Here is a 19380-nt window from a genome sequence, read left to right on the forward strand (position 1 = left end):
TTTTATTAATCTGTAGAATTTCAAACCTGTTGTTAAAACATTGTTGCTTTATTTCAAAACATTCACACATGCTTACAAACCAGCCATCACTTCACAACATTCAGAGGCTGCAGGTTGGAGAAGAATCAGGATTCATTTGTACTTAAGTTCAATATGCTTTATAAATATGGTTGCATATGTATCTTAAAAAGGCCTTTGATACATATTTGTTGGCCTGGCAGCATTTTTCCTTATGCCATAAACTATTTGTTTATGTATTTTGCATTCTTGTCCTTTGCAGGGACCTTCTGGCCATCAAGGTGCCAATGGAAGTCCAGGAACTGCTGGTCCCAGGGTAAGTGCAGCAGCATCAATGTATAGTAAAGGGGTAACGTTAAAAGCGTATGCTGTACCTGGAAAAAGAAGTATATTTACTTTGCACAAGCTATGTTTTTAAGAACTCAACGCCATTGGGGCAGTTTGGTGTTAAAGAAGGGGCCACAGACACTTGCACAGCTCCTTTTGTACCACATTCCCCCTGGCTCTGCATATGTGCCAGCACTATTTCAAGGAGACATTCCTTAATTTTGCATGAGGACGTGGTATCATGCAAATGAGGAAACACTTTGCCGCTGCCCCTTCACTGTATTACAGACACAGGTGCAGAGGCAAAGGAGCTGTTGTGGTGGTGGGGTATCACTGAATCTTCCCCATTGAAGGGGTGCACACTCAGTGTGTCTTCAGTGGCTGCACAATGAAAGGGAGAATAGAGGTCCCATGGACAACCCTGAGACCTCCCTGCCGATGAACAGAGTTTCTCACTGTACCTGCTTGCAAAGTAATCTCTGCACCTGCCCCTTTTACATGTAGCCCTCGTTGCCACATGCACATTGCAAGGCAGGCCGTTGGCTTAAAACACATTTTTCATTAATGTGCTGTTCCACTTGAAACTGTGCATTTGTTGTGATACGACACACTGGCCCAGACTGTGGCCAATGTAAAGACTTAAGTGTCAACCACATTTTAGAATGGGTCAGTGACAAGAGTCCAAAATATGGTCTCAGGATGTCTGTTAAACAATTGTCTTACAATGCTGATTTCTTTCCAATGCTGATTTGTGAATCTGCACCAAAAATAATAGAACTTGATCTGTGTGTGATTTATATGGAAGTTCCATCTGTTAGGTCTACATGATGATTTATTTGATTATCATAAAATGAGGATGCACATGCCTCTCAGAACTGACCAAACTGCGAGCTTGCAGATAATCAACAATTGGAAAAAAAAACATGTAAAAATCTGTCAATTTTGTAGCACTAACAGTGCGATAATTGTTCACGTTCTGTTTGATTTAAGGGTTTTATTGCCTTTAGATAGCATCAGAAAAACTTCGCATTTTCATATGATTTCTCTGTTGTTATTACAGTATTTTGAGAAATTTTATATTTCAGTGAATTATATGTTTGAAAATATTCAATTATTTTTCATAAATGATGAGCCCCTTTGTGAGATGCAATTGATTAAGTTTGATTGATGTTCAATGTCTGTGAAATTTCGTACAAATTATGAATAGGTTTTAAGGTATTTATTGACCTAAGCAAAAATGTCTGTAGGAGCATGAATATTCCGTTCAATGTATAGTTGATCAAGTGACTCCTTACATTGCGGTTAAATTACAACTTTTATTGTGATAGGGCCCTCCTGGAACTGCTGGTCCCCCAGGCAAAGATGGTCATGGCGGTTACCCAGGCCCAATTGGTCCTCCAGGTCCTCGTGGCAGCAGAGGTGAAACTGGCTCAGAGGTTAGTCGAAAAATGCATTGCTAACGCTTAGGATAAAACATTTGTGGCCAAACATGCATTTATTGTATGTTTATAAGGCTCAGGGGGGTAATATATGCCTTTAAAGATATGAACCTTGTTTTTCTTTAAATGTGTCCTACTTGCTTACATTCCCATTTGAGAGGGTTGTGTTGTCTACTAGGCTGAGCATATTAAGCCCTACTCCCTATAAAAATACTCTTCGATAGAGATGATTGACTCTGTACCGTGGCACCATGCCCACCACTACCTTGGGCATATGGAAGCCCTACTCCTAGCAAATGTTCACAATGGCATACATAAATAATCACTCTAGGACGATAACGTACATTCTAGTATAATTTAATGCAGATGGGAGTGACACCTAGGTTGGGATTAATAATTGTGCTTCATCAAGGTAAAGGGAAATGGCAATTTCAGAATTAAATATAATTTCAGGCTTCTTTCTCCTAAATTCAGAGTTTATATATAAAGGTAATCCTTGGAAATGCCATAGATGATGAGCAATGGCTGTTTAAAAAAACAAAATTAGAGCAGTAGTTAATGGAATAACTATTACTTCACACTTCCCAGCGTTCTGTGGTGAATATTTCCCCCAATGTGTCCTCTGTTGGGAAAGATAGTGGTCTTCTTGGCTTAATGATGCCTTGAATTTCAAAATCCTCCACAATAGTGGTTCTGTGTACTCTCTTTTTCTTGAAAATGTGTTGGTTTTATGTATACTCTTGACAACACACATGTAACCAAACATTTTCCAGTGATTTGCTTCATACACAGTAGTGTTGCAAGTGCATGCTTTAATGTATGGCTTCTGGTGCTTGTCTGGTCTGCCACATTACATTAGAAGGAGGACAAAACTTGGACCACTCATAACTTCTTACTGCAAAAGCGTGATTCAAAGTATGTCAAGACTCACATGGGTCACACTATGAGACCACCACTTGCATCAGATATGACATATGTTGCATTAAATAATTCAGCAAGAAGTCTGCGTATGCTGACAATCACTCTTCAGATGTTAGCTCCATATCCTACCTCATCCATCACAGCTTTACATAAGATGTGACTGTTTTTCAAGTTATCTTAGGTCCAAATCCATTGATCAACTTGTGCTTGGAACCATCCTATCTGAGTCTTTTGGTTTAAATACAAGATGAAATCAAGATGAATCACTTGTGGATGCTTACATTTTAGGGTTCTTCTGGACCTGCTGGTCCCCCAGGACAACCTGGTCCTCCAGGCGCACCTGGTCCTTGTTGTGAAGGTGGTGCTGGGCAGCTGGGAGTATTTGGTGGTGAAAAGGGACCCGGCCAAGCTCCCTGGTACGGTGACCAGCCAGCAGATCAGAGAGTCAGCGCTGATGAAATCATGTCCTCCCTGAAAACCATTAACAGCCAGATCGAAAACATAATCAGCCCTGATGGATCACGCAAGAACCCAGCTCGCAACTGCAGAGACCTGAAGTTCTGCCATCCTCAATTAGAAAGTGGTAAAGTGTTGCATAGTACCATTCTTGTATAATTCACACGTGATTTTGCTAAATTAGCTACAAAATCGTAATGATGCTATAGAACAAACCATGCTAATCTAGGGAAATTGTATTATTTTTATGAATTCAATGAAACACTAACCCAATGAGAAGTAACACCATTATTTTCATAAAAGGTAAAAACATATGCCATAGTTGATGTCTCTACTTAGGGACCCGACCCTTCCCATATTCCAGGCAATAGAACAAAAAGTGAGGTTTGCTTTGCTTCCTTCTGAATTAAGAGGTTATTATGCTAATTTCTATGTCCCTAGGTCATTACTGGATTGATCCGAACCAAGGATGCAAAATGGATGCCATCAAAGTATTTTGCAACATGGAAACTGGAGAGACCTGTGTAAATGCTAACCCAAGCACTGTTCATAAGAAGAGGTGGTGGACTAGCACAACAAATGACAAGAAACATATTTGGTTTGGAGAGTCTATGGATGGTGGCTTCCAGGTATGGATTAAAAATCCAGATTTTGAGGTTGTGAAATGTGTAATTCAAAGAGTAGTCCAAAGATTCTTCCAAATGACAATGTGCAGCACTATTTAAATATGTTTATTTATTAAAACAAGTTCTAAATACAGGTGTTGAAGTATTTCCCATTCAAGACACGCTACTTCAGGGTTTAGCTGCTAGCAATGTATTACAGCCAAAATTCAATTTATTCATGACCTCCTATGTCAGAAAAAGGCAAGATTCTGATTGATTTTCTAGGACAAGCCCCACATGATCTGCTATTTTGCCCATATTACCTTCAATTTTTTATATGTTCGGCTACAAAAGAGCACACAATTGTGATGACTGCAGACATGACATGCTCTGCCTGATCCAGTTTTGCACTCCACCCACATGCAAATATATAAAATTGATCTGATGTGGTTTCAGTACCCCATCGCACAGTTAATGCTCCAGCTGACCCAATTCTAATTTCCCAGATGGTGTAGGCCATGGCGTCCCTATGTCCTAGAGGTCTAACTCTCGAAGAGACTGACCTGTGCATCTATTTAATAGTTACCTAACGTATCCTTTTACTTACCATATGAATCGCATTTATAAAACACACTTTATACTATGTAGATCAAATTCACAAAAGGCTTTTCTTAAGAATCGGATATCTTACCTACTCCTAGATTTGAAGCAGCTGTCTGACTTTAGAGTGATTTATAAAGGATCCTAGAAGAACTCCATGAAATCTACATCAGTCCTCAGTATCCTGGGGCTGTTCAAGTCAAAAAATTGATAAATGGAGCATTTCTGCCAGCAGTAGCACATAAAATAATGTATTATTTATCCAAGTGAAAAATATTTTTCCTGTTAATAAAACACATCCCCTGTGTTATTTGAATTTTTAGGGTATTCCCTCCACAATCCCATTTAGGTAAGGCACGTAATCCTAGTTTTGACAAATCCAAATTTGCATGTATTTCCATTTCGGAAACTACCCGCAAGTGGTGTATGAATAACCCAAAGCTATGGTTTTCATGTGTTCATCTGCGTTTGCAAAGTGCCCTCCTCAAAAACTCCGACAACCAGGCTCTTAACCCAAATTTGTGATGCAACAATCCCCTCATATAAGGGGGATTGCTGCATTATTAGCTATACTTTGCACCCATAAAATTCCACAATTTCTGATTCAGTGTTTGTAAAATGCTGTTTTTACACATCTGTTTTCAGTTGTGTAAAATCTTCTGTAGTCAAGTTCCACATGATTTACTCAAGTAATCCTCCGATTCAGTTTTATAACTAAAACCCTCATCATGAGTGCCAGAGATGTGACCTTGTTAAGTATTGCTGCCCCAACAGCCACTGATTCTGACATCTTTAGGGGGCTCAGCTACTGGGAATTTCAATGTGAACCTTGTGGTTCCTCTAATAATTAGAATGTTAATTTAGCAGAGGAATGGATTAATGTCCTAGGTCCCCTGCTAAGTCCTCATTCATCCTTGGAGCTTCACTGAGAGATTCTGGCTTATTTCAGCAGATGGAATTCTTGGATGAAACTTACTGGGTCTGGACCTTGTAATTCTGATAGGACAACCCCATCAGAGTTCCCACAATATTCGTGATGGAACCTTCAGTATCCTTCATGAAATTTGCCAATAATACATTTCTTATCCTCGTGAGTCATTAGCTATACATGTCTAAAGTCAAACTGATAACAGTGCACATACTTAGATAAGAGAAAAAAACAAAAACGACATAGTGATATGTAGCTGAGAAGCTGTTCTAGTCTGCATGCACCTTAAGTAGTGTTTTGCTGCCAAATAATTATGATCAATTGCAAGTATCAATGTAGTGTATTTAGCATGAAATATTGCATAATTCTAAATTGCCAAATGAATCCTTTCTTCTCTACACCATATTAAAAAGAAAACTATCTCATCTGAAAAATGTGTTGATAAAATGCAGCCATTTCTGAAATCAACAAAAACAATTCCTACACATGTCAGATACACCCATCCTGATTGTGCCAGACCTTGGGAACCGTTTTCACTATTTACTGCTATGTGATTGGTCTTAGCCAAGAACAACCTTAAGTCACAAAGTGGGTATTCTGTACAAAACTGACGTTTCTCTTTTTTCCTTTCTTCTACAGTTCAGCTATGGAGATGCTGATCTTCCAGAAGATGTCTCTGAAGTCCAAATTGCATTCCTCCGAATCCTTTCAAGTCGTGCGTCGCAGAATATCACCTACCATTGCAAGAATAGCATTGCTTACATGGACCAAGAGAACGGAAATGTAAAGAAAGCAGTGAAACTTATGACTTCAATGGAAAGTGAACTGAAGGCTGAAGGCAACAGCAAATTTGCATATTCTGTTCTTGAAGATGGCTGCACTGTAAGTTACTCTCAATCACTCGAATTGTGTACACTTTAAAGAGCATGTTTCGTCTTTCATTGAGATACAACTGGGTTTGTGATCAGGCATGGTCGGCACAGGTAAGTACGGTGGGGTGGTGCGGGGACAGGGTGGGGTGGAGTGGGGGGATGCAGGGGGTGGGAGGGAGTCAACAGATGACGGAATAAGTAAAATTAAATAAAACAAATAATAAAATCACTTACCTTACTCTCGCCGCATTGCGGACTCTGTGAATGCAGGTTAAGTGGTTTTATGTATTTAAAAAAAATGTTTACCTACTCCATCTGTTGTCCTTTCCCCCACCCTATCCCACCCCATCCCCCGCCACTCTTACCTATGCCGGCCGTGCCTGTGTGTGAATAACACCAGCCATATGATAATGTTGGTGATGATGTTGCAGTTTATCATGCACGACTATTACCATTAGTGATTCCTGGTGCTTGACACCTATCCTTCTATCCATGTATCCATGCCACCCCTGACTCCCGCTCTCAGGATTGTAGTCTTTAGTCAGCCTGTGCATTGTTAATGGCCTCCTAATTGCTGTGCAATGCAGCAGTGAACGTGAGGTAACATTTGACTCTAGGATGTAGCTTGAACGAGCATACAATTGCTCAGTGTCAAAGATTTTCTGTAAAACTATTTAATAAGTATATTCAGAAGTAACAAGTGGGTAGTAAAGTAACAAGCAGCTCAGGATTTAAATTCAGATATCTGCATGATGCTTAAACATGTCGTTGGGTTTTAAACTCACAAGATTTTTAAATCTCATATAGTAGGAAGGAATGACAGGTAAACGCACCCAATGTAAAATTGAAGGGCTGTAAACGAAAGACTGAGTTCTACCTTGTTTTATGGAGTAACCTTTTGTGAGTGACACTGAAGTTTTGCTCCTACTGTTTTGTATGACCTTATTTTTGTGAACACTGAAGCTTTGCTCTTGCTGTCTGAATGACCTTGTTTTGTGAACTCTGAGGCTTTTCTCTTATTGACTATGATGCCACTTGGACCCTGGGTGGAAATCATCACTTTTATTGACGCCTACTGACCTAGAATTCTATGACCCATAGTATGCGCTAGAGGGTATTTTACATGGGGGTGGTAACAGATGGTATGTTCCGCTGGTGATGAATATCCCAGAGTGATGCACATTTCTGAGATCCTGCCTCTCTCACCAGAACTCAGAAAAGAGTTGCGTGTCCCATGAAAATGAGACTTTCTTTTGTGTAAGTTTAGTTAGAACTTTCGGGGTTACATGTCCAGCCACTGATGAAGCGGAAAGCCACACTTAGATTAGCCTTTTCATATTTAGTGCTAAACAGTTCTATGGGAAGATTTAGGTGGTCCTTCATGAATTTCAAGACTAGAACTATAGGCGTTTTATACCCCAGTTGCTTAAAGAATTTTGTAAGAGTATGGGGGCAGTGTGGAGCAAATTTGGCACGGCTTAAATACCCCATTTTTATGTTGTCTACAAATCTTAGATAATTATTGCATGGCAATAAACTGTATTTTACTGACACATGATTTTGTTTTCATTCTTTACAGAGGCACACCGGAGAATGGGGTAAAACAGTCTTTGAGTACAGAACGCGCAAGACAATGCGGTTGCCCATTGTGGACATTGCACCCTTGGACATAGGCGGCCCCGAGCAAGAATTTGGTGTGGACGTTGGCCCAGTTTGCTTCTTGTAAATAAAAGACACTGCTTTACCTTAAACCATAGCCTATGTTTCACATCACATCCACGCCCCCTGTATTTTCTTTTGTGATTGCCATCGTGCGACTCATCAACTGTACGCCAGTTATTTATTTCACAACAATTTCCAGAACAAAAAATAACTAGGTGTTTGAGGCTATTTTTTGAGGTATTTTGCTACAACACAAAATACAATACAAAGTCTTTCACTCTATTTTTTTACCAATAGTTTTTTTCAACAAATGCCCCGGCGGTGCTAAATAAATGTCAACGTTTAGAAACGACACAGAGCACATTGAATGTTCTCCTTTTTTAATAAAAAAACATTGATGAGCCCCAACGTCAAACTTGGCCCATCTTTCCTAACCAGGATGAAGCTCACAAGTCAAGCAAGAATGGTGTTGTTGAATCTACCTCATCGTGGACAGAAACTGGGCTAAGTTTGATGGCTCACTCGAAACACTATTAAAGAGAAAATTGCAATATGCAACAAATTCGTACAAGTACAATATGTGTCCGTCCAAATCTCAACTACATACAGCAGAATGTGGGAACCGAACACCCAAATGTCCTTTTTATCCATGGATTTTAATTCCATAATTGTTGGTGCTTCCGTACTTCTCTGTTGCTGAGACCACTACAATAGGGAAGCGTAAAAGAAAGAAAATGATGGTGCTAATTGCTGATGTATTTCCACTTTCTGAAACTGCAATGCAGGGGTATTGACATGTACCAAAGTAAAGGATTACCAGCGCTTGTCCACAAGTTTCTAGTCAGGTTGTTTCTGACGCTTCATCTGTCTGTGGTCTGTCTGTCTCCACTCACTTCACAGATGTCACTGTAATGCGCAGTTGGGGTGCCCTTTGTCACAATCCCAGGCTCCCAGCGTGGAAGGCTATCCATCTGTGTAAGCTTCTTGTCTGGTTGTTGATTCATTTCAGACGGAAATGCATAATAAATGTTTTTATTAAAAACACAGTGCCCAGTTCTTTAATGGTGGTGTTCAGTTGCATACATGCGCATGTGTTCAGAGCATAGGCCGCCATCACTATGCTGGTCGCTTGTAGTCTCCATGCTAGCAGCTATCTTCTCTCGCATTAAGATATTTAGAAGGAATTGACCCAGTCCTGAAACTCTCTAAGCGACCTCTAATATAGATTGCAATATAGCTCACGCACATCAGCGAAGAACTTTGCACAAATCTATTCTTCAACTACTAGTTATTTAGAAGAAAGAATGTTCTTCTCAAAATAATTTGATGTCCACCCATTAGGCTCCCAATTCCATTGGACAGGGATAGCAGTTATTCCATCATCTCCGTATCGAGGTCCATTCAGTCAGTACATCTATTGTGACAAGCTATGTATATGTAAATGGAAATGTGCACAAGATAACATAGTATCTTGTAGCTCCGATGAGCTTTCCATCATGCATTATGAGTGCTCCTCATTTCTCATATAGATTTGTATGTGATCAGCCAATGTGTAACAAAGAAAAAGGCAGATGCAGAGGCTCAGATGTTTCAAACCTTTAAGTTGCCCTTGCGTCAACAAAGTGGCACAAGGGCAACGCAAAAGCTTTTTTAATATTTACAAAGACACTCAAGGGGCAATTTACGCCACCTTGGGTGACTTTGAAAACAAAATAACACGATGCAGCAACTTGTGCTGGGTTACGTTACATTTCAAGCTCTGTGGCGTTCTATGGGTGGAGCATGGGGGTTCTCATGTATCAACCCATGGATTTTGGCACATTCACTTATTTACTAAAGCTAGTAAACTAGGGAATGTGTAAAAATGCTATGCATTTCCCAGTGAGACAAAACAAGGAGAATTTATTTTTCTCCTTCTCACTTCCCTTTTTTATCTGTGATGCATTCTGCATGACACATAGAAAGAGGTAAATGCCTCTAAAGGCTGTTTTGTGTAGGAAGGAGTCCCTTCCTGCACAAAACAACCCTGCCAGTAATTCAGGCACCCTAGCACTAGGCACTATAGTGCAAGGGGGAATCCATTGCCGCTAGGCAGCACTCAGAGCACCAGCACATGGAAAGAGCAAAAATGCTCCATATCTTTGTAAGTGTGGAGCCTTTGTGCTCTCTTCCTTTCATATAATGCAGGGCAGAAACTTTGCATGAAAGATCAGTAAATATGTCCATAATGTTTCATTAAACAATATATTTCTTTGAAAGTGGATATCAGCAGGGTGTTGAAGCTTCTGTAAGGTTAATGCTAGATTTTACTAATCAGGGATTTGGTTTTCTCAGATTTGAGGCTAATTTACATCTGGGAGCGGAGTTGGAGACAATTGGCCCTCCGTTCCTGTTGTTAGTAAAGAAACGGAACCCTCACGACAGTGCTTTGTTGAGGTTTAGCTCCTGTTATCACTGTGTACTCCTCATAAGAATCTAAAAATTATGTAAGTTCACTGCTGTCCTTTTACTCTCCCTTGATCTACTCTAATTTCTCTTGATGCAGGAAAGTGCCTCTTCTTGCAGGCCATTCTCATTATTTATGGACTGATGCTGCTGTTTTTAGGTCGAGCCTAGGCAGTGCAAGCATTGTCTCTCAACATGTGGTATCTTCTTGTGGGTGCATTTATCATGCTCATCACTTTCATTGGCTCCTTTGGCAGCCTTTTAAAATTCCTTTGGTTTGGTAGGTAAAAGATTGACTCTGCCGTGCCTTTTGGCTGCTTTGTGCACACCTTGCAGACTGGTCCTCTTATATGGATTATTTCACCATGGCCCATATATAGTGTTGGAGCACTACTTTTTCTCTTGCCTCAGGTTTTTGTCTAAGTTTCGGTCTTGTGTTCCAAGCTCTGTGCTGTCCGTTGTCATGTTGACTTTGCTCCCGCCTCCTCCTGTTGTCTGTTGACCACCTCCCTCCTCCTCTCCCTTTTCTAAACGCATGGTGTATTTTTTTGGGTAGTAAATAATACTTTTGTATTCAAATGCTCAGGCCTCTCACGGACTCACCTTCACCCTAGTAATGAGCTTGCTACCAGTGCTTCCTGTGCTGATTGGAGGGGTTAACCTCCTCCACCCTCTGCACCCTTGATTTCGGATGCCACCTTGGAGGCGGTGTGGCTTTGCTCCTGTTAGGTTCTAAACTCTGCTCTCAGCCATACATGCTGTCTGTGTTGACTTGGCTCCCGCTCCACACCCCTTGCCCCCCTCCTGTTAGCTGGATTGACCACCTCCCTCGTCCCTCCTTCTCTCTCTTTTCTGTGCACATAGTATTTTTTTGCATTCTTTTTAATAAATGTAACTTTCTTTTTATTAGAGCGCTCTGGCCTCTCACCACCCCACCTCCCCCTGAGTGTTCTATTTATTCATGGAAAACATTTAAAAACAGGGCGGAGTCACTGCTCTGAAGAAGCAGACCACATAGTCATAAATTGCCGAGATGACATCAGACTTTTATTCACATCAATCCAAGTAATTCGGCACAGACCATTACCAGAGAAAAGTAACTTTCTTGGATATATAACAAATATTCACAGCATCACATTTTATTCTGCATCAACATGTCAACGCTACGCCTCCTCCAGACGAGGACTGAAGTGCTTGCTGGGAGAAGTAAAATCATCCACTTCCGCTGCTCCATTTAACCTGTGCACTCTGCGGGGGTGCCCCTAAGGCTTCACAGAGACACTTGTGCAACCTGTGCCAAGCACACTGCTGGATACCACTGCTTAAGCCAAATTTGGACCTTGCCATACCTTCCAAATTTAGCAATGATGGTCTTTTATTCCTGCTGAAAGTTGTTGTCGGGGCAGAAACACTTCAAGATTATACTTACAATGTAGTCATGCTTTAAAGACCACAGACTCCGAATTCTAGTTTATGGTTTTTATTATATGGCCAAAAATAGCTGACTATATACACAATGGAGTATCAGTGAATATAGATACAGAAAAATTAAAACAGAGCCAAATCTATGCTTATAATTGATTCGGCATAGATGACACAGAGTAATAAACTCCAAGATTAGCACACAACCCAAGATGTAGGCATCTTCAAGCTCGCCACCCGAAAGCACCACCAACTGATGCACGCCACCAAGAAAACAGCATTCAAGGACCGGCTGGACAACAACGCACACAACAGCAAGGAACTCTTCAACATCGTGAGAGAGCTCTCCAACCCCAACGCCGGAACCAACGACATCACCCCATCGCAAGACCTCTGCAACTCCCTCGCCTCCTACTTCCACAACAAGATCGCTGACATACACAACAGCTTCAGCACAGAACCAACGCTCCCCACGACCACGCCAACGCCCCCCACCACCACCCTCAACGCCTGGACACCGATCAACCTCGAAGACACTATCAGCACGATGAACTCCATCCACTCCGGATCTCCAACCGACCCCTGCCCTCACCACGTCTTCAACAAGGCCGACGCTGTCATCGCACCCCACCTGCGGGACATCATCAACACCTCCTTCGACACCGCCACCTTCCCTGAAAGCTGGAAGCACGCCGAACTCGGCGCTCTACTAAAGAAACCAACAGCGGACCCCACCGAACTCAAGAACTACCGCCCCATCTCGCTCCTCCCGTTTCCAGCCAAAGTCATCGAGAAGACCGTCAACAAGCAACTGGCAGCCTTCCTCGAGACGACTGGATCCCTCGACCCATCTCAGTCAGGCTTCCGGGCCAACCACAGCACCGAGACCGCCCTCATCGCTGCCACTGACGACATCCGAACCCTGCTGGACAACGGAGAAACAGCGGCCCTCATCCTCCTGGACCTCTCCGCGGCATTCGACACTGTCTGCCACCGCACCCTTGTGCAGCGCCTCAGCAACGTCGGAATCAAGGAGAAGGCACTGGAATGGATCATCTCCTTCCTCGCCGGAAGGACACAGAGAGTCCGCCTCCCCCCGTTCAGATCAGAAGCCATGGAAGTCATCTGCGGCGTCCCTCAGGGCTCCTCGCTCAGCCCCACCCTCTTCAATGTCTACATGAGCCCCCTTGCGGCCATCGCACGCCAACACAACCTGAACATCATCTCCTACGCCGATGACACCCAGCTGATCCTCTCCCTGACCAACGACCCCGCCACCGCCAGAGCCAACCTACACGAAGGGATGAAAGACGTGGCCGAGTGGATGACGACCAGCCGCCTGAAACTGAACACAGACAAGACGGAAGTCCTCATCCTGGGCTCCTCACCCTCCGCCTGGGACGACTCCTGGTGGCCCCCCGCCCTGGGCAACGCACCCAAACCGACAGACCACGCACGCAACCTGGGCTTCATCCTGGACTCCTCCCTCTCCATGACCAGACAAGTCAACGCCGTCTCCTCGTCCTGTTTCAACATCCTGCGCATGCTACGTAAGATCTTCCGGTGGATCCCCACCGAGACCAGGAAGACGGTCACCCAGGCCCTCGTCACCAGCCGTCTGGACTACGGCAACGCCCTCAACGCCGGAACCACCGCCAAGCTCCAGAAGAGACTCCAGCGCATCCAGAACGCCTCGGCGAGACTCATCCTCGACGTCCCCAGACGAAGCCACATCTCCAGACACCTGAGAGACCTGCACTGGCTCCCGATCAACAAAAGAATCACCTTCCGGCTCCTCACCCTTGCATACAAAGCCCTACACAACCAAGGCCCGACTTACCTCAACAGCCGCCTCAACTTCTACGCTCCCAAACGCCATCTCTGCTCGACCAGTCACGCCCTCGCCGCCGTCCCCCGCATCCGAAGAGCGACAACAGGAGGAAGGTCCTTCTCCCACCTGGCCGCCAAGACCTGGAACTCCCTCCCGACCGACCTACGCTTGACCCAAGACCACCTCTCCTTCAGGAAGAAGCTCAAGACCTGGCTGTTCGAGCAGTAGCGGACCCCCCCCCCTAGCGCCTTGAGACCCTCCGGGTGAGTAGTGCGCGGTATAAATGCCTATGATTGATTGATTGATAGAAACCAAGTCCTTTCTCATTAGGAAGGAAAGCATAAATTAGCTTTCCCTACACTATTCTTATTGATGGTGTTTCTGGCTAGTTCCCCTATCTTATTTCTCAAAGGTATCAGCACGTGTAGACTTCCTTAGAAATACTCACGTCAAATGAGTCAAAACACCGCAAAGCTATGGAGCTCGTTCTTATGGTGCTCCTCTCCTCAGAAAATCTAGAAGTCTGATTTTTCTGTCCCTGCGCATAATACAAAAAGGACAAAATCAGCCCCCTCCTAAATGTATCACATGCCGAATCCTTTCACTTCTAAAGGTTGTGGTGAATTTCCATGGCTTCTTTTAATTAATTCTTATTTTCTTCCAGTGACCTTGGAGTTTAGATAGGTCAGGCATGGAAGATATCCTCCCGTCCCGCTTCTCAGACTTTTCAAAGACATTCCAGTTATCCCCTGGCTAAAAATAATGATGTTGAATTCTTTATACCTGCAATGGGATGAGAGTATACTGTTCCTGATCACAAAAACTATTCATTTAATTATTTCTTTTAGCTACCAAGGGCAGCGAAACTATCAACAACCTTCAACTCTGGGCCTACTGAGCAGGCAACTTAAACAACACAGTTACATTATTATGAATATAATGTCATTCTGCACGTTATGAATACATACAAATCCTACTTAAAGATATACATTATGATTCTATGTTTATGATGTTGAATATATGCATTTCATGAACATAATACACTGCACACAATAGAAATATAGATAAATGCGTTTAAACCGTGAGTATAATGCACCCCTACGTTTTAGAGTGCAGTGGCTCTAGGTTTCTGCGTGTCCTACAGCCCCTTGCAGAAGCACCATGCTTCAAGCAGCTTGGCAACATGGAGCATTGCTTTCCATGCTCATTTACTGCAGCAGAAGTGTGTGCTGAATTAAAAGGCCTGAGTGTTCCTCGCTTGTTATACCTCTTTCAAAACTGTAAGGGCACGCACTTCCAGAGTCTGTTTTTGTTCTACATTTTTCACAGCATAGCCAAACACTAACTAGGTTTGTCTGGTGGATATTAGTGAAGCTCAGAGGTCTCGTAATCACCCCAAACGTACACCTCTCCATTGTCAGTAGTAAAGTCGGCTCATGTATGGAGTAGGGTTTATTTTACTGCCCCTAAAGTCTCTCATGGTGCATTCATCAAAAATAAACTTATTTTGTCTGCTTACAGAGTATCGGTTTCAGATCGATATTGGATTCCTGGAGAGGGAGTTGCTTTAGTTGGTGTCGCAGTAAAAGTACATCCATCCCCTCACAAACTTTCCCTGGGGGTATCTGGTGTCCGGTTCACCGGTGACAGTCTAGATGTGCTGCCCTCTTGTGGGACAGTAAGTTGTCTAACGAATGGCATCTAAAAGAGCTCCCTTATGCTATGCTGGTGCAGCGCCCAGAAGTAGACAAATACTCACTAAATACACATGTGCCTCAGGGAATAAGCTGTGGTTAATTTTAAACCCAATGTTGTATACCTGGACTAGATGGTATTCTGAACAATATTTAGAAATATACCACAATAAATAGACAAATAAGGCAGGCGGCTGTTCTTCCTGTGCTGTCCCCTTCATGCCTCCCGTTTCCCTGTGCTTATCGTCTCCGGTGGGCTGTCGTGTGGGCAGTCTTCCATAAACCCAGAAGCCATTCTGACCAGAAGCACATAATCTAAACAAATTAGCCCCCTAGATCTCAGTATAGAGTTCTTGGCACTCTTGTAATTATATCACTATTAGAGAGGCTTTCCAGAGAGGTTTGACTGGTTCATTGTGATGAGTGGGCGCAGGCAGCCTTCCGACTCCCAGTCTCCCTCCTGGAATTGCAGCTTTTATCATGGAAAAGGGCATCATGACTTAAAACTCACTCCCCTTCTTCTCACTGTCAGACCTCGCCCACTCTCTTTCAACCTCTGCCCCCTCTTTCCTGAACTCTCCCCAACCCACTTTTCCTGAACTCTCCCTTCATACACCTAGGCTTTTTTATATCCCTCTGGTGAAGTGTTAATAATTGTTTTAATTTTGATACATTTGAACGATGCTGACATATTTATTGAGTTACATTAGATTTAATGTACATCACCCCCACCTAAGAGACCTGCACTGGCTCCCTGTCAACAAGAGGATAACCTTCAAGCTCCTCATCAACGCACACAAAGCCCTCCATAACACCGGATCAGTATACCTCAACAGATGACTAAGCTTCTACACCCAGCCCGCCAGTTCCGCTCCACCGCCCTCTCCACAATCCCCCACATCCGATTGTGACCTGATTGATTGAATGCAAATTTTTTTTTTGGTTCATTTATATATCAAGAACCGAGGCCTCTTAAAACGTTCTGCTTTTATAAGTGTGCAGATATGTGATTGTCACATATATTGCTTAGATGCAAATTCTCATATCTAAACTGCTTAATTTTACATTGGTGTATACAAAGAAATAAAATAGGGAGAGTGCTGCATTACCTTACTTAGGTAATTCAGCCATAAACTCTGAATACAGTTTAGAAGCAATAATATGACAGACAATGTCACAGAGTATCCATATTTAGCATATCACAGAAGGCCAGATTTAAATATTAGTAATGGAGCTTGTCATAATTTCTAGTGGAACACATTAGACAGCACTTCACTCTTGCGTCTCACTGCAGGGGCACCATATACTTGAACCTCACCGAGCTCACGCGCCTTACTGTTCACAATCAATGTATCACTCCACACCAAATAGCAGACTAAGCACCCATCCAGCATGCACCAGTAAAAGGAATGCTGTGGGCATTAACAGATTAGAGGGTAAATGTGCTCTCAAGGGAATTTATTTAGGTACAATTTAGTTAATTGAAAACTTACTTAGTAGGATTAACCAATATATCCCATGTGAATTTAAATCATCAACATTAAATCAACCAACAAAAATTATATATATAACACATGAAACACAAAAGACGAACACAAAGGTGTAATGAAAAAGAAATGTATCAAATTCAATGGTCAAAACTATAATATACAGGTAAGGTTCATTCAAGAATGTTTAGGTTTTAGAGGTACAGAGACAAATTAATTGAAACAAAGACTCAACAAAACCTAAATACACCTATCTAAAATCAATATGAAATAAAGCAAGATATAGATGAGGTGAAAGTCGACGTTTCGGTCTCTTAGAAGCTACTTGATGAGACCATCTTCAGGACAGAAGTCATATATATACTGTATAAAAAGACCAGCGTAATCTCATCCAATTTGAGAACGCTTTCTCTTGATAGAGTGGCGCCTTGCGCAGGGAAGACGGTTGAAATTATACCGCTCTCATTCAGATAAGGTAGATTGTTCAATATGTCCGGTAGTTATGTATGTTGAAGTGCCTCCGCACGACGAGTAAGTCACGGTGAGCACCACGAATCCAGTGCTACACAACAGGGAGCAGTCCAATTTTCAATGGGATGTCCACAGCAAATAATGGCGAACTAATAGTCCTATTCAGACAGAGAGTTACACCGTAGTCACAGCGAGAGTCACGGACCCAGGGATTCAGAAGTAATGTATACTCTGGAGTGTCAAAGCACAACGGTCATAGGGAGTAACTTTTTTAAACACGGAATTACACCAAAGTCACAGCGAGAGTCACGGACCCGGGGATTCAGAGGTGATGTGCACTCTGAAGTCTCTACGCACACATAGAACGAGGGTCGAGTGCAGCCAAACATTAACAGAGCACCACAATCACAATTACCTATTACAACAGCTACCATTACAACACAACTCTGAACATAACCCCAGACAACATGAATATGCAATTACTTGGCAAATAAGGCAACTGGAAGGAGACAAACAGCAAAGGGCCAGAGTACACTGAATTCGTTCACAAACTCACACAGCAACAACTCCCAGGAAACTCTGACCCAACAGAGCTGAACAGGTGCCCTTGATTAAACCAATAGGAGCCATCTTTAAACACTGTATTAGATCCGTTGCTATACAGATGTAATTTAAGAGTCCCCCACCACCAGCTTTCGATTAAATTCAGACATATTCTGATCCGTAACACCAAGCATAATAACCTGAGGTGTCAACAAAATAGGAAAAAAGAAAACTTGTCCCAAACGCTGTTCTATTTTATGAAGGAGTTGGGCCAAAGAGGGGCAGGTGGCAAACATATGGATAATGTCTGCCGCCAGCTCCCCACAACGTGAATAATTTATCCCGGCTATACCCCCCCATTTATGTATTCGACAGGGAGTTATGTACAAATTACACCATGTCTTAAAACATTGCACCTGGAGGTTAGCAGAGCAAAAAGCAGATTGGCTAAAGAAAGGTGACTCCTCGCATACCCCTTGGCCTGCTTGTACCCCAGCCTCCCACCATGTGAAATTCTTGAGCAGGTCATCAGGTCTCTTAGCATTCAACAGTTTATAAATCGAGGATATAGTAGATTGATTCCCATGTATGACTTCAATTAACGAGATAGGTGCCCATATCGCTGTCCTTTTACAAAAAAAGTCCCTCACCTGCAGAAACTTAAAAAAAGTCTATTGCCCAGCCCGAATTTTTGTTTTAAAGCTTCAAAGAACATTAGCCCGGAAGAAGACAATATATCCCTGACAGCCCTAGCCCCTTGGGCGGACCACTCCTTAAAGTAAGCACCGTGAAAAATTTCTGAAAAAAGACCATTATTTGCAAAAGGAGAGTATATATGTAGTCTCCCTATATCAAACATTTTACGGACCAACGTCCAAACTTTAAAGGCACCCAAGAGAACCTTAAACCTGACCTGTTTAAAATACGCAAAATCTATTTGTCTAAGCAACAGGCCCTGGGCCTCAGGCCAGAGAATTAAATGGTAAATCGAAATATCCATGACACCGATATCTAGCAGATCAGATATGTGTCTAAGTGTTATAGACCAATAGCATAGCTGAGAATTGGGTACCGACCAGCCCCCCCTATCTCTGGGCAGGGTCATATATTTTAAAGCTCTTCTTGGTCTTTTGCCGGCCCATAAAAACCACGAGATAACCCAATCCAGTTTTTTAAACCAAATTAAATCAATCAACAAAGAGATGGCTCACAGACAATATAATTTTTTTTTCAAAAGAATCATTTTAACCACATTACATCTGCCCATTAAAGTCAGCTGTAAATTATTGATTCGACAGGCATCAGTTTCTAATTTGCGTATTAAAGGATTCAGATTTATCTCTACTATCTCCTCAGGTTTGGAACAGATCTCGATCCCAAGATATTTAGATGTGCTTACTATATGAGAATCTCTAAGATTGATTTTGTCAATGCATATTATTTGAGTTTTGACTTTGTTAAGAAGGTAGCCGTATATTGCCCCAAATTGCGATGTTAAATTTGGAATTTCTTGAAAAGCTGTCTGGGGGGAGTCTGTCAAGATGGCAAGATCATCGGCATAACCAAGAATTTTTGTATCCCCCCTATAGCCTGCACTGGACGAATTAAAGCCTCAATAAAGATTTTTCTAATTAAAGGATCAATGTAGATCGCGAAAAG

The 19380-nt window shown here is 42.5% G+C and overlaps 1 protein-coding gene across 1 annotated transcript in view; it reads left to right on the forward strand.

The window, feature by feature from the left end:
* Nucleotides 1-8870, forward strand: part of COL3A1 (collagen type III alpha 1 chain) — a 127314-nt gene extending 118444 nt beyond the window's left edge. The window contains exons 46-51 of the mRNA XM_078680358.1: nt 281-334; nt 1674-1781; nt 2994-3288; nt 3603-3790; nt 5934-6176; nt 7746-8870. Of these exons, the coding sequence (XP_078536484.1) occupies nt 281-334; nt 1674-1781; nt 2994-3288; nt 3603-3790; nt 5934-6176; nt 7746-7892 (1035 nt within the window). The 3' untranslated portion in view covers nt 7893-8870. The remainder of the gene's footprint in view (nt 1-280; nt 335-1673; nt 1782-2993; nt 3289-3602; nt 3791-5933; nt 6177-7745) is intronic.
* Nucleotides 8871-19380: the final 10510 nt, after the last annotated feature.

Source organism: Lissotriton helveticus, chromosome 3_1 (genome assembly GCF_964261635.1).
Source record: "Lissotriton helveticus chromosome 3_1, aLisHel1.1, whole genome shotgun sequence".
Taxonomy (NCBI): Eukaryota; Metazoa; Chordata; class Amphibia; order Caudata; family Salamandridae; genus Lissotriton; species Lissotriton helveticus.